General features: G+C 38.1%; 1 protein-coding gene across 1 annotated transcript; it reads left to right on the forward strand.

Moving 5' to 3' along the window:
• The first annotated feature begins 231 nt into the window (after nt 1–231).
• Nucleotides 232–1,863, forward strand: FERD3L (Fer3 like bHLH transcription factor). Its single transcript, XM_089673222.1, has one exon. It carries the CDS (start codon nt 691–693, stop codon nt 1,177–1,179), a length of 489 nt encoding a protein of 162 aa, XP_089529348.1. The 5' UTR covers nt 232–690; the 3' UTR covers nt 1,180–1,863.
• Nucleotides 1,864–13,388: the final 11,525 nt, after the last annotated feature.

Below are 13,388 nucleotides of genomic sequence, written 5' to 3' on the forward strand. Positions count from 1 at the left end.
ATTGAACAAACAGTCTACATTTACCACCAAGGTAAATATTTTACTGCGCGGTAGGCAATATATTTAAACTTATTTGCAGGATAAAGCTGATTCCAACAGTTACAATTGGGAATGCAATATTGGGTTTGCTACAATGCTTGCTTAGGCTAATGGAGGTCCTGTCATTCAACTGACTCAGCACTGGGAAACAAGATAAACATTTCTATTCGACTCCTTTGCAGACAAGTCCCCTCTTCAAAAGATCATAAAGAGTAAGAGTACACTTGTCCTATATCAATTGGAGAAATCTCTACTAAAGTGCACAGCACAAGAGCAGCAACTGCCTGGTCCTTCCTGCTAAAGAGTTCTGGGATCATCAGCTCTGACGGCTCAGCAGGTGACATCTAAGAGCCATTATTTAAAAAAGACATTTTCCTTCCTCGGTTTAACATGATTTAAAAAAAGATACTCTTTTTATGGACTATCCACGTGTCCTCAGATTACGCATGTCGATTCCGATCAACTTTAAGATGAAACTGTTTTTTTGCGTCCCTTTTTTCTGCCTAATCCTGTTACCTTCACGGATATAAATATTATTGCTTGCCATCATGATTATACTGTGATGGTTGTTTGCAAAAGTAAGATATCAAGAAGAGGATCTCAAGAAAAAGCCTCAATCAACCACAGACTGCTTGCCAGAAACATTACAAAATGGAATACAAAGGAGGTGTAACTGAGAGCTCACTGTTTGGTGCTGATGTAGATGTGATGGAATTTTCATACAGGCAAAAACATCATCCCTACAACACAATGGTAACTTCATCTCCAAGTCGGGATATCTGTGAAAGGTTTTATGATTTTACATCATTTGGAGAAAGCGGGATATCGTTAAGTGAAAAACGGCCTCCTTTGACAAGATTTCTTGAGGAGGAAACCGACTGCGAGGAAGAAAATAAATTATGTTCTCCTATTGGCCGACCAAAGCGAAAACGAGTAATTACCTATGCCCAGCGGCAAGCAGCCAATGTCAGGGAGAGAAAGAGGATGTTCAACCTCAATGAAGCCTTTGATATGCTCCGCAAAAAGGTGCCAACATTTGCATATGAGAAAAGACTTTCGCGAATTGAAACTTTGCGTCTTGCCATTGTATACATCTCTTTCATGACAGAATTACTTAACAGCCCTGGGAAAAAAAATTAGAAACATTATGATATTTACGTCTGTGTTCCCTGACATTTCCATGGATGTATACTGAAAGCCAGAAGACAGTATAGCTGGTGGTGTTCCTACTTTCTTCTTCTTTCCATGTTTGCCTTGAAAATTCAGCCATATGGATTAGATTTAGCCTATAGAGGAAAAATGAAAGTGACTTTGCCAAGATGTTTAATAATCACACAAAGCTGAAAGGAATTATGATATTGTTGGCAGTACAACATTGTGGGTGAAATGTTGTTGTTTATATTTTAATGTAATTAAACTGATAAAGATATATTATGTCTATACTGTAGTATACTATGTGAGCTGAATTATAGTACCCTGTGATGAATGTGAGTAGCAGAAAACATCTTAACTGCAAAAAATTAGTTATTGTTAAAGTAAACTGTACTAAGCAATCTAATGAGTTATTTAAAGTTGGTTATAATGTTCATAGCATTCCAAGTGTTCTGTGATTCAGACGCAGGTGCAGTAGTACATAAACTGTGTATTATAGAAAGTATTATAGAAATACTGTACATTTATAATGGGGATCACATATCATTAGATAATTAATCTAATTCCATTCTTTAGTATATTGTTTATGTTTTTAAGAAGGAATTGAAATATGTAAAGATAATGGAAACCAAAGATTTAATAAACCTTTCTCCTTTAATCTGGAATTCACAATGATGTGCATTGTAGTCAGAATTCAGTAATAAAGATAGATGCTCCAGTTGTTAAATCTGCACTAAACAGAACTAGTGGGTAAAAAAATATTGATTAATCCAAGTGTGAGTTGGTGAATTTGCATACTTTAATGGTACAATATTTAAAAAATGTTGTACTTATGAACATGCTAATCCTTTTTTGTTGCAAAAAAAAAAAAACCCTCATATATCAGCCTAAGATTTTTTTCTCAATCATTTGCACAAGTTACAGAGGCTTATCACTTTGTGGCATTTATTTTCATTTCCATGATATTTGTTGGTGCTGGTTTTTCAAATTAATATAGTACAATTTCCACATCACCCTTGAAATGTAGAATACCAAATAGTTTATCATTAACAAAAAATGATTAGATACAAATGAAGTCTATTTTATTTGTTAATACTAGAGTAAAACATTTATAAAACAGACTCACTATTGTGTCTCAGTTAAGGAAAAATGCTGACCTAAAAAGAATCCATCGCTTGCCTTCAATCACGTTGTGTATAGGTAGAACGATCCAAAAAAAGAAATAAAGTTTGAGGTATTTTTGTGTTATTGGGAGTGACATGCCTGATATTAAAAAGCCAGAGAAGAATGTTTAACCAAGAGGCCACTTTTCAGTCTCACTGTTGGCACATAGCTCTTGGGAGCCCTGAGAAACCCCGGAGTTTCCTCTATTGTGTCAGCTACATTCAGCGAACTAATTGGCTTTTGATAGCTGTTGATGCTGCACCATACACCTGCAGGTGGGAGGGATTTAACTTCACAGGCAAAGGCAGATGCAAGAAAAACTTTAATTATTTTGGCATTATCTGATAATGCCTCAGAGGTCACTGTAGCAAAATGCCTGAGATAGTACTGAATGTAGGTTAAATCGAGAGGAAAAGAATTTGAACTCAGATGTTGCATCTTCAAATTGGAAAGTTTAGATTTTGTTTATAAAAATGTATTAAACTTCTGTTTTCAAATTTCTAAATTTTTCAGATTTCTCTTATGTTTAATTAAGAGACATTAGACCTCTTTATAATATAATGAAAGTTCAATGTCACTGCCTATTCGTGGATATATATTTTAGACACCTTTACCTATTGATAAAACTACAAAAGGCAATTTCAGTTTCATAATACTTTAGTCATAGCAGTCCTGTAATTTTTTTTACCATTTTTGTAGAACTTTATAAATGTGCTTGTTGTTTTTTTACCACATTTTTTATACTTACCCATTTACACTTTTAAGCTGTACTGCACTGCTACACAACATCTCAGTTTTCCAGTCTTCGATATACTGATGAAAAAGCATCCAGAATTTGTGGCCTATAGGCCAAAGCTAAAGAAATTGTTTCTTCATCCTTCCTAAAATAAACCCTTACAGTGATAACAAAGGTTAAATAAAAAACAAAAGAAAAACAAAACAAACATCTTATCTGCTTATTTGCTTATCTGCTCTGAATGGTTTTGCACAAAGCCACCCCAATCCTCCTTTTTTTGGGTCCCATGCCAGTGCTCCTGGTGTCTCCCATAACAAGCAGCTTTCTATGGGGGCGCTCATGCGTGCTCACTCCCAAGCCCCACTCTGTGCGTCCATAAGCCACACAGAACAGGGCTCAGCCCCCCCCTGGTCTTTCTCCCCATTGGCTGTAATTGAAAGTGAATGGCTTCCGCTGTTGTCTCTCAGCCAACAAGGCAGAAACTTGGGAGAGCAGCCACTCTTGTGCACATCGCTGGATTGCAATTGAGCTGGGGGGGGGGGGATTTGTAGGGGGATCTGCATACTGAAGGTTTTTTTTACCTTCATACATAGAATGAATGAAGGTAAAAAACCTGCAACTTTTAGAACCTCTTTAAATACAAAAGCATGATATGGTTAAATATACTTTCTTTAGTTTATATCTTAAACATTTGAAAAGACTACATAAAAAGTTAATTGTTGCAATTCTTTATTTTTAATAAGATATTCAGCTATTTCCATTCAGCTATCTATCTTACATGGAGAATTTAATTTAAAGTTATTGTTTAAATTCTTGTATTGCTAGAGTTCATAAAGAAGTGAAAATATTGTTTCAGTTCTGAAGGGAAATATAAAATAAACTTTGTCAGCAAGTAAAAAAAAATGCTGCTGGTATAAGGTAGAGGCATCTAGAGTTGCCTGCACATACCTATAACAGCCTTTAAAGAGATTCTGTAGGTCCTTTTTTTTTTTTTTTTTAAATACCCAACATGCTATACTTACCTTCTCTGTGCAGTGGTTTTGCACAGAGCAGCCTGGATCCTCCTCCTCTCGGGTCCCCCACAGGATCTCCTGGCCCCTCCCTCCTGTTGGGTGCCCCCACAGCAAGCAGATTGCTATGGGGACACCTGCTGCTCCATGGGTCCATTCACATCTCTGTCTTCATTGGCTGACTGGCAGTGATTGACAGCAGTGGGAGCCAATGCCTCCCGCTTGCTGTCTCAGCCATTGAGGAGGCAGAGACCTGGGACAGTCTCGGCTGTCGTTCACATTGCTGGAATGTGATGAGGCTCAGGTAAGTATTGAAGGGGCTGGGGGAGCTGCTGTACACAGAAGCTTTTTTACCTTCATACATAGAATACTTGAAGGTAAAAAAACCTTGAGCCTTTATAACCAATTTAAATCACTACTTTTATGATTGAGTCCCAGTCCATTCTCAATCCACATTAAAGCAGATAAGAACGCAGGTTGGACGGAGGTTAGGGTAGTTAGGGGTAAACCTTGCCCTGTCTCTCCCTCTGAGTTTGTGGCCTAAACAAGCAGCTTATATACAGTCCATCCATTGTACAATATGTATGGGTATAGTATTTGAAATAATACAATCTAATTTTCAGGATAAAATCTGCTTCATCTTTCCCTTCTACATTGTGGCTATACAGGATGCTTAGATACCATTCAGCCACTGTACGATATGTGTAGCTATTGTCTCTGGAATAATACACTAATGTTTATTTACAAATAAACCTACCTTGTCTCTCCATCACAACCTCATCAAATTGCTTGCATACTGACCAATCACTGTGCAATATTTGCAGCTATCGTCTCTCAGATAACTCATTCTAATTTTTATTACAAGAATGAAGCTGTCTTGCCTCTTTCTGCTGGCAATTCAAGGGCTTGCATATTGTTCTGACACTAGCCAATTTCTACCTGAAGTCTATATTTGGAATACTGTGGGATACAGGGATTAGATAGGATCTGTTTTGACATTGTAATACATTTTTAAGACAATACAGCCTGAGACTGCGAAAAAAGAAGCTCGCAGACTATATTATGAAACTGTTTTGTCACTAGTTAATTTGTATGAAGTTGCGGGCTTTTGCTGTTTTTTTTTTATTAAGAGCTATAGCTTTTAGATCTGTTGTGGCTGCTATTTCCATGGTTCAATTTAGGCCTATTAAAGCTGAATTAAAAAAAAAAGGTGTAGCAGACAAAATAACCTAAAAAAATATTGGTACTATATTTAAGCCCACTTATGATATAAAAGTAAACCAAAGAAATTACACATGGAAATGTTGTGATGCCAGACTACAATGTTACTGGCAGTGTCTATGAGAATCATAATGTTCTGTAACACGGCATTAAGTTTTAAGGCATCACTCAAGTATGTAATTGAAAGGATTGGTGTTTTCCATGTCACTGTCAATGTCACATGAAAAGGAGGACCCTCTCCTTGCTGTATGGTATTTTTAAAATTATTCTTGCATTGGTACATGTAGCCCATGGTAGAACCCAGCTCCCTATGCTCGTTTTGATAATCCCTTGCCTATTAGCTTTGAAAATGGTCAGAATTGATCATCAAGATCAACTCTTCATAGACTTCAATAGGATTCAGTTTAAAGTTCACATTTTCAGACTGCACTCCATGAACCAATCAGACGAATCACCTGTGAACCAAACTCAAAGACATTTGCTCATTCCCAGATGTGGTTTTGTTCCTAAATAGAATGTGCATGAAAAATGCAAGCTTTGTAAGACAGACCCAAAACATTGGAAAAATCTCATTTTTATTTTAGGCATACCAGTCCTTAGCCAGAGTATGTTTAAAAGCTGGAAAATACATTCCACAGCAAACCACACGTCTTAGTAGGGATGAGGTTTGTGGCCATGCAAGGTAAGAAATATATTTGTTAAATTTTTCTTTATGTATGCTGCGGGAACGGGAACACATACTGTAACAATCATATAATGGGGTTTTCTCAAATTTGACTGCAAAAGGGGAAATACACTTTAAATAGCAATTGTTTTTCTTTGTAAATGTCACCTTTACTTTAGTACATCCTACAGGTGTGCCACTTCACAGGCAGGTTTTTTAGTGCTTTTGCAGAAACACACTACAGTCCATTTAACATGGTTACCTATGGAACATGTTCACATCTATTCTTTTTTCAGCTGCTGTGTTTTTGGAAAGGGTCAGGGACTTTTTTAAAAGCAAAAAGCAGCATTTTTTGCTACAATAGCGTTAAATGGAGAATCTGTTGAAATGCATGGTAGTGCGTATTTGCCACGATTTGCTGTGATTTTGCCATGTTTTACATTTTGCATTTTTATTCTGCCCTGCAAAAAAAAATCCACTTTAAAAAAAAAAAAAAAAAATGAAGAGCTGAACAGAACACAAATCACGGCAAAATTGTAGCAAAAACCTGTGAAGAAACTGCATAGGTTTGAACGGAGCCTAAGTTTGAAGGGGGAGTTTGAACACCCCCTTCCCCCCAGCACAGTAGTTAAAGACATGGCGCATTTTTAATATTTCACTTTAAGCCTTATTTTAAAAAAAACTGCTCCCTGGTGATTTTGTGTTTGCCTTGGTTCATGCCCAGAAGCAGTGCCCAGTGCCCAGCTACTCATGCCCTTTATTTGACAATTCCTTGCCTATTAGCTTTGAAAGAAACCAAACAGAATTGATTTTCAAGATTCAGCTCCAATTTACCTTTTTTTTTCAATGGCGTTCACATTAAAGTATGTGATTTGTTGATTTTTGGGCGTGTTGGCTGAAATTGCCCTCGTATGGAACCCAAGCAGATTGCCCATCACTATTTGTTAGAAAATTCTGTGCAAAAGCACTTCGGTGTGTGTCATATTCAAGCACACAGAACATTCTATGAGCATGTTATCTGATTGTTTACGATGTGCCAGCATATGTGCACACCCTTCAGAAAATCAGATCCATTATATTTATCGCTATTGGTTTTACTGCCACAAATGTGAAGACAAGCTGACAGACACTGGCAAAAGACAACAGGTGCCTTTTTTACTGGGTTTGTTAAGAGCAGACAAAGGTCAGGTCCCATTTCTTTTTTTTATTTTTGGGATTTTTTTGCTATTAGGTGTACTATGTTAAGAAACACTAAATATAAAACTATTTTCACTTATATAATTTTCAGAGTGAAGGGCACTGGAAGCAGACGTTAGGTGTGGTACAGAGAAGAGGGAAGTAAAGTGGGAGAGTCACTTGGAGGGGCTTTGGAGGTAGATAGGAGATGAAGTACAGAAAGGAGGCATTGGAGGCAGATGGGAGATACAGTACAAAGAAGAGGATATTGGAGACAGACAAGTGGAGCAGCTAAGAGAAGAGGCACTAAAGGCAGATGTAAGAGGCACTACACAGAGGCAGATAAATTAGGGAAAGAGGAGTTAAAGTACATTGGGGGGGCTGAAGAAGAATGAAGGAGACATATGAGAGTGGAGATGTGGGAGGAGCAAGGATGGGGGATGCTGGGGAACAAGAGGAGCAGTACAGAAGAGAGCAGAGAAGGGGTGGGAGTGTAAAAGTTAATTTGCTTATTAGTAAGAGCAAAAGGATTAAATTCCTTAGGGCAAACCTAACTTTTTATTGTATAGATGTAGAATACTTGCAGTTTCATGCCAGTTTCAGAACTACAAGTTTCAGTAACTCCATAGCAAGCAGCAGTCATGTACTCTCAGCAAGAGCACCATGTCATATCCTAAATATATTAATGGCACAGATGCATTCAGACTAGTTTATAGCAGTCTGCAGGAGCTGTACATATCAGCATGCTAATTGTAGATGTATGCAGGTAATACCAGAACAGTTTCATACCTTAATCTGGCTGTATTGTTGCATCACCCCTCTGCGCCTGCATTGTATTTTCTATACATGTGCGATTCATTTAATTAAGAAACAAAATTTGGACAAAAGTATCGTTATTCTGAGATTTGGATGTATCCAAATTTGTGAATCATAATAGTAACTAATTTCAACAAAGTATAACAAAACGAAGTATCCAAATTTGAAATTAATGCATTTGCATTTAAATTCGAAAATAAATATGAATTTGAAATGGAAACATATTGTAATAAATACAGTAAGGTATAAAAGTAAAATAAGATGATGATTCCTAGTTAGACTGCTTTATAAAATAGAAAAAAAGAATATATTAAAATAGAATAGAATACAAAAGAATAGAATAGAATAAAACAGAATAGAGAAGAAAAGAACAAAAAAAATACAATATAATAAAACAGGATAGAATGGAATAGTAAATAAAATAATAGAAAAAAAGAGTAGAATAGAAAAAATAAAATAAAATAGAACGAATATAGTTGTCTTCTGAATTAAATTTTGTTTTCTGAATTACATTTTTAATTGATTTGAAAATAATTAATATACAAAATTAATCTAAATATACAAAATTAATCCAAATATATGAAACAAATTCTTAAAATGAATCATTCTAACATAACGAATATGATAAAATGAAATTATTCACTTAACGAACAAAACCATAACTAAATGAAATGCAACAAATGTTTTCTTTGTACACATCTCTGATATTTTCTCCCGATATTACCTAATTGTAAGACTCTTGGTGTTTTACTTTTACAATGAAAAAGCCCCCTTTACATTGATTCCTAGATTGTAAACTCAAAAGAGCAGGGCCCTTGAACCTCTCGTATATTGTTTTGTTACTGTATTGTCTCATGTACTGTCCCCCACTATATTGTACAGCGCTGAGCAAACTTTTTGGCGCTATATAAATACTGTATAATATTAATAATAATAATATTAGTCATAGACACATTCACTGTAAAGACTGACCGCTTAGTACATTAGTGGTCAATGACCAAAAGGGTCAAAAATTACTAGTCATATAAAACCTTACGAGATATAGCGCATACAGTATAAACTATTATTATTATTATTATTATTAGAGATGAGCGAATTATTCAAAAATTCGATTCGGCTGATTCGCCGAATTTGCGGAATAAATTTGATTCGATGCGAATTTATTCGCTGCGAATTTAACTTATTAAAAGGGTTTCTAGGCTTCAGAGAGCCTTAATATTAGTGCAGAACACTGTACCTAATGCCCTAATGCCCTAATGCCCTTGGAGTCTGCTGGGGAAGAGAAATAATACTGTCAGTCAGTATGACATGCAGATGAGTGCCGTCGATCTTAGAATCACCGCACACTTCACTCATTTGGGCAGTCACGGGGCCAAAACCAGAGTGTGGAGCCACAGTGTGGCGGTGGAGGCAGCAGCAATGGGAGGCCATACAGCACCCTATGACAAAATGGAACCCACCAGCAGTGTGAGGAGACCTGAAAGTGGCAAATGGCAGAGTGTGGCGATGGAGACAGCAGCAATGGGAGGCCGTACAGGGACCCATGACACACTCTGGACCTGGCAGCAGCATGAGGAGTCGGTACGGGGGCCCATGACAGATTACGGGCCTGGCAGCAGCATGAGGAGGCGGTACAGGGGCCCATGGCAGAGTGGCGAAGCGTAAGCAGCTTAAATTGAAGGCCATACAGAGGCCTAGGTTAAAAAGTCCCCCCAGCAGCAGCGTGGGGAGACGACTATGAAGAGTCCAATGGCAGAGTGGCGGAGCGGAAGCAGCTTCAATTGAAGGCCATACACAGGCCTAGGTTAAAAAGTCCCCCCAGCAGCAGCGTGGGGAGACGACTATCAAGAGTCCAATGGCAGAGTGGCGGAGCGGAAGCAGCTTCAATTGAAGGCCAATAGTGGTTGTGAAGCAGAAAGTCAGTTTATTGTACACAATCGATCAATTGCAGCTTGCCCTTGGCTGGAAACTGTACGTTTGTGTCACTGGAATGCACTAATCACCCAAAAAATATTACCGCCAGCCGGCGTGTAAATGGATTTAACTCTTTGAACGTACAATAGTGGTCGTGAAGCAGAAAGTCAGTTTATTTTGCACAATCGGCAAACTGCAGCACCAACTGTGCACGACAGCCACAGCCACCAAAAAAAAAAAGGGTGTATGTCACTTCAAATTTTCGATTCTTTGATAGCTGTGGCCCTAAGTAACGATTCTGTGTCCCTGAGTAACGATTCTGTGTCCCTGAGTAACGATTCTGTGTCCCTGAGTAACAATTCTGTGTCCCTGAGTAACAATTCTGTGTCCCTGAGTAACGATTCTGTGTCTCTGAGTAACGATTCTGTGGCCCTAAAGTCTCTGTGGCCCTAATGCAGGCCACAGATGGGTCGAAAATCGGCCGATTTTTCGGCCGAAAATAAAATCGGCCGATTTTCGGATCGTTAGTGGGCTATTTGGTCGGCAGTTTTTCGGTATTTTGGCCATTTTTTTTTTCTGTAAAGTTGGAAAAAAAATCGGCCGATTTTGCCGATCGGCCGATTTTCGCGGCAATAGTGAGCAAATCGGACGATTTTTTGCCGATAAAAAATCTGCACATGAGCAGTGACCTGCAAGAGGAAGACAAAAAGAAGAAAAAGAAGAAGAGGAAGAGGATGAAGAAGAGGATGAAGAAGAAGAAGAGGAAGAAGAGGATGAAAAAGAAGAGGATGAGGAAGAGAAAGAAGAAGAAGAAGAAGAGGATGAGGATGAAGAAGAAGAAGAAGAGGATGAGGATGAGGATGAAGAAGAAGAGGAGGATGAGGATGAAGAAAAAGAAGAAGAAGAGGATGAGGATGAGGAAGAAGAAGAAGAGGATGAGGATGAGGAAGAAGAAGAAGAAGAAGAAGAAGAGGATGAGGATGAAGAAGAGGATGAAGAAGAAGAGGATGATGGTGAGGAAGAAGAAGAAGAAGAAGAAGAAGAGGATGAGGATGATGAAGAAGAAGAAGAAGAAGAAGAAGAGGAGAATGAGGATGAAGAAGAAGAAGAGGATGAGGATGAAGAAGAAGAGGATGAGGATGAAGAAGAATAAGAAGAAGAGGATGAGGATGAAGAAGAAGAAGAAGAAGAAGAAGAGGATGAGGATGAAGAAGAAGAAGAAGAAGAAGAAGATGAGGATGAAGAAGAAGAAGAAGAAGAAGAAGAAGAAGAAGAGGATGAGGATGAGGAAGAAGAAGAAGAAGAAGAGGATGAGGATGAGGATGAAGAAGAAGAAGAAGAAGAAGAAGAAGAAGATGAGGATGAAGAAGAGGATGAGGATGAAGAAGAAGAAGAGGATGATGGTGAGGATGAGGATGATGAAGAAGAAGAAGAAGAAGATGAGGATGAAGAAGAAGAAGAAGAAGAAGAGGAGGATGAGGATGAAGAAGAAGAAGAAGAAGAGGATGAAGAAGAAGAAGAAGAAGAAGAAGAAGAAGAGGATGAGGATGAAGAAGAAGTAGAAGAAGATGAGGATGAAGAAGAAGAAGAAGAAGAGGATGAGGATGATGAAGAAGAAGAGGATGAGGATGAGGAAGAAGAAGAAGAGGATGAGGAAGAAGAAGAGGATGAGGATGAAGAAGAAGAAGAAGAAGAAGAAGATGAGGAGGAAGAAGAGGATGAGGATGAGGATGAAGAAGAAGAAGAAGAAGAAGAAGAAGAAGAAGAAGAGGATGAGGAAGAAGAAGAAGAAGAAGAAGAAGAAGAAGAGGATGAGGAAGAAGAAGAAGAAGAAGAGGATGAGGATGAAGAAGAGGATGAGGATGAAGAAGAAGAAGAGGATGATGGTGAGGAAGAAGAAGAAGAAGAAGAAGAAGAAGAGGAGGAGGATGAGGATGAAGAAGAAGAGGATGAGGATGAAGAAGAAGAAGAGGATGAGGATGAAGAAGATGAGGATGAAGAAGAAGAGAATGAGGATGAAGAAGAGGATGAGGATGAAGAAGAAGAAGAAGAAGAGGAAGAGGATGAGGATGAAGAAGAAGAAGAAGAAGAAGAAGAGGATGAGGATGAAGAAGAAGAAGAAGAAGAAGAAGAGGATGAGGATGAGGATGAATAAGAAGAAGAAGAAGAAGTAGGATGAAAATAAGAAGAATTCCAGTCCAGTAAAAAGTGTATCTGCAGAGAGCTCCGCTATTTCTGACAGTTCCTTCACATTTACAGCGGTTGAAACATTGTATCTATTTGTTTCCGAATAAAAACATCTGTATCCTAAATGGAAACAAATAGATACAATGTTTCAACCGCTGTAAATGTGAAGGAACTGTCAGAGAACTGTCAGTAATAGCGGAGCTCTCTGCAGGGACACTTTTTGCCGGCTGTAGAAGGGATGAAAATCGGCCAATCGGGAAAAATTTGATTCGCGCATCCGAAGTTTGCTAATATTCGGATTTGGCGCGAATCGAATTTTTCCTAATATTCGAAACGAATTCCACTTCGCCAAGTTCGATTCGCTCATCTCTAATTATTATTATACAGTATTTATAAAGCGCCAATAGTTCGCTCAGCGCTGTACATTACAAAGGGGGACAGAACATGTGACAGAACAATTCCAATACAATGCAAAACATGAGGGGATCGAGGGCCCTGCTCTTACGAGCTTACAATCTAGGAGAATATATATATATATATATATATATATATATATATATATATCTTAGATTGTAAGCTCGAGCAGGGCCCTCTGTTTCCTCTTGTACCTTCATTTTGTAAAGCACTGCACAAACTGTTGCCGCTATATAAAACCTGTATACACACACCTATCCATGGGTGGGTGTAATGACATTAATTTGATCCCAAATATGTACAACAAACAGCACTTTTATTGTATGCTACATCACACATGCATGTTCAACACATATTTCAAACGTCATTCTGATAATATCAATGGACAAATAAATAGATAACAGAATAATAATAATAGTTAAACAAATAAAATCCAGGCTAACGGAGCATTGTACGGGGCTAAGCCACATGTGTATGCATATGGTAAAATAATTGATGCTTGAATAAGCTAACAAAAAAGGAAAATTAATGCATAGCATATTAAAAATAAAGCACAGGAAGAATCCAAAATGGTGCAGGGTGTCCTCCTAGAACGTACACCAGCCGACGAAACCGGAAGTGCGGCATGGTCGAGCATTCCAGCCGCTACTTCAGGTTTCGGGAACACATCACTTCCAGTTTTATGGGAAAGATATGAAGACCCCAAATCAGCTATTAATCGTGGACACAGAACCTGGGAGTGAAAATGTTTAGGGGCAGGATAGAAGAGGTAGCTAAACATAATTTGCCTTAAGGCAGGGACTGCATTGAGGTAAAAAAAAATGTTTAGAGCAGTGGTCTCCAAACAGATGCAGTCTTTGCTTGCCTTTAACCACTTTTTCTTCTTCTGATAACA

This window comes from Staurois parvus, unplaced genomic scaffold, assembly GCF_062004578.1.
Source record: "Staurois parvus isolate SC_StPar_1 unplaced genomic scaffold, SC_StPar_1.0 ptg000136l, whole genome shotgun sequence".
NCBI lineage: Eukaryota > Metazoa > Chordata > Amphibia > Anura > Ranidae > Staurois > Staurois parvus.

Coding starts and splice junctions, on each gene's coding strand:
- FERD3L (XM_089673222.1), top strand. CDS start 691: ATGGAATACAAAGGAGGTGTAACTGAGAGCTCACTGTTTGGTGCTGAT.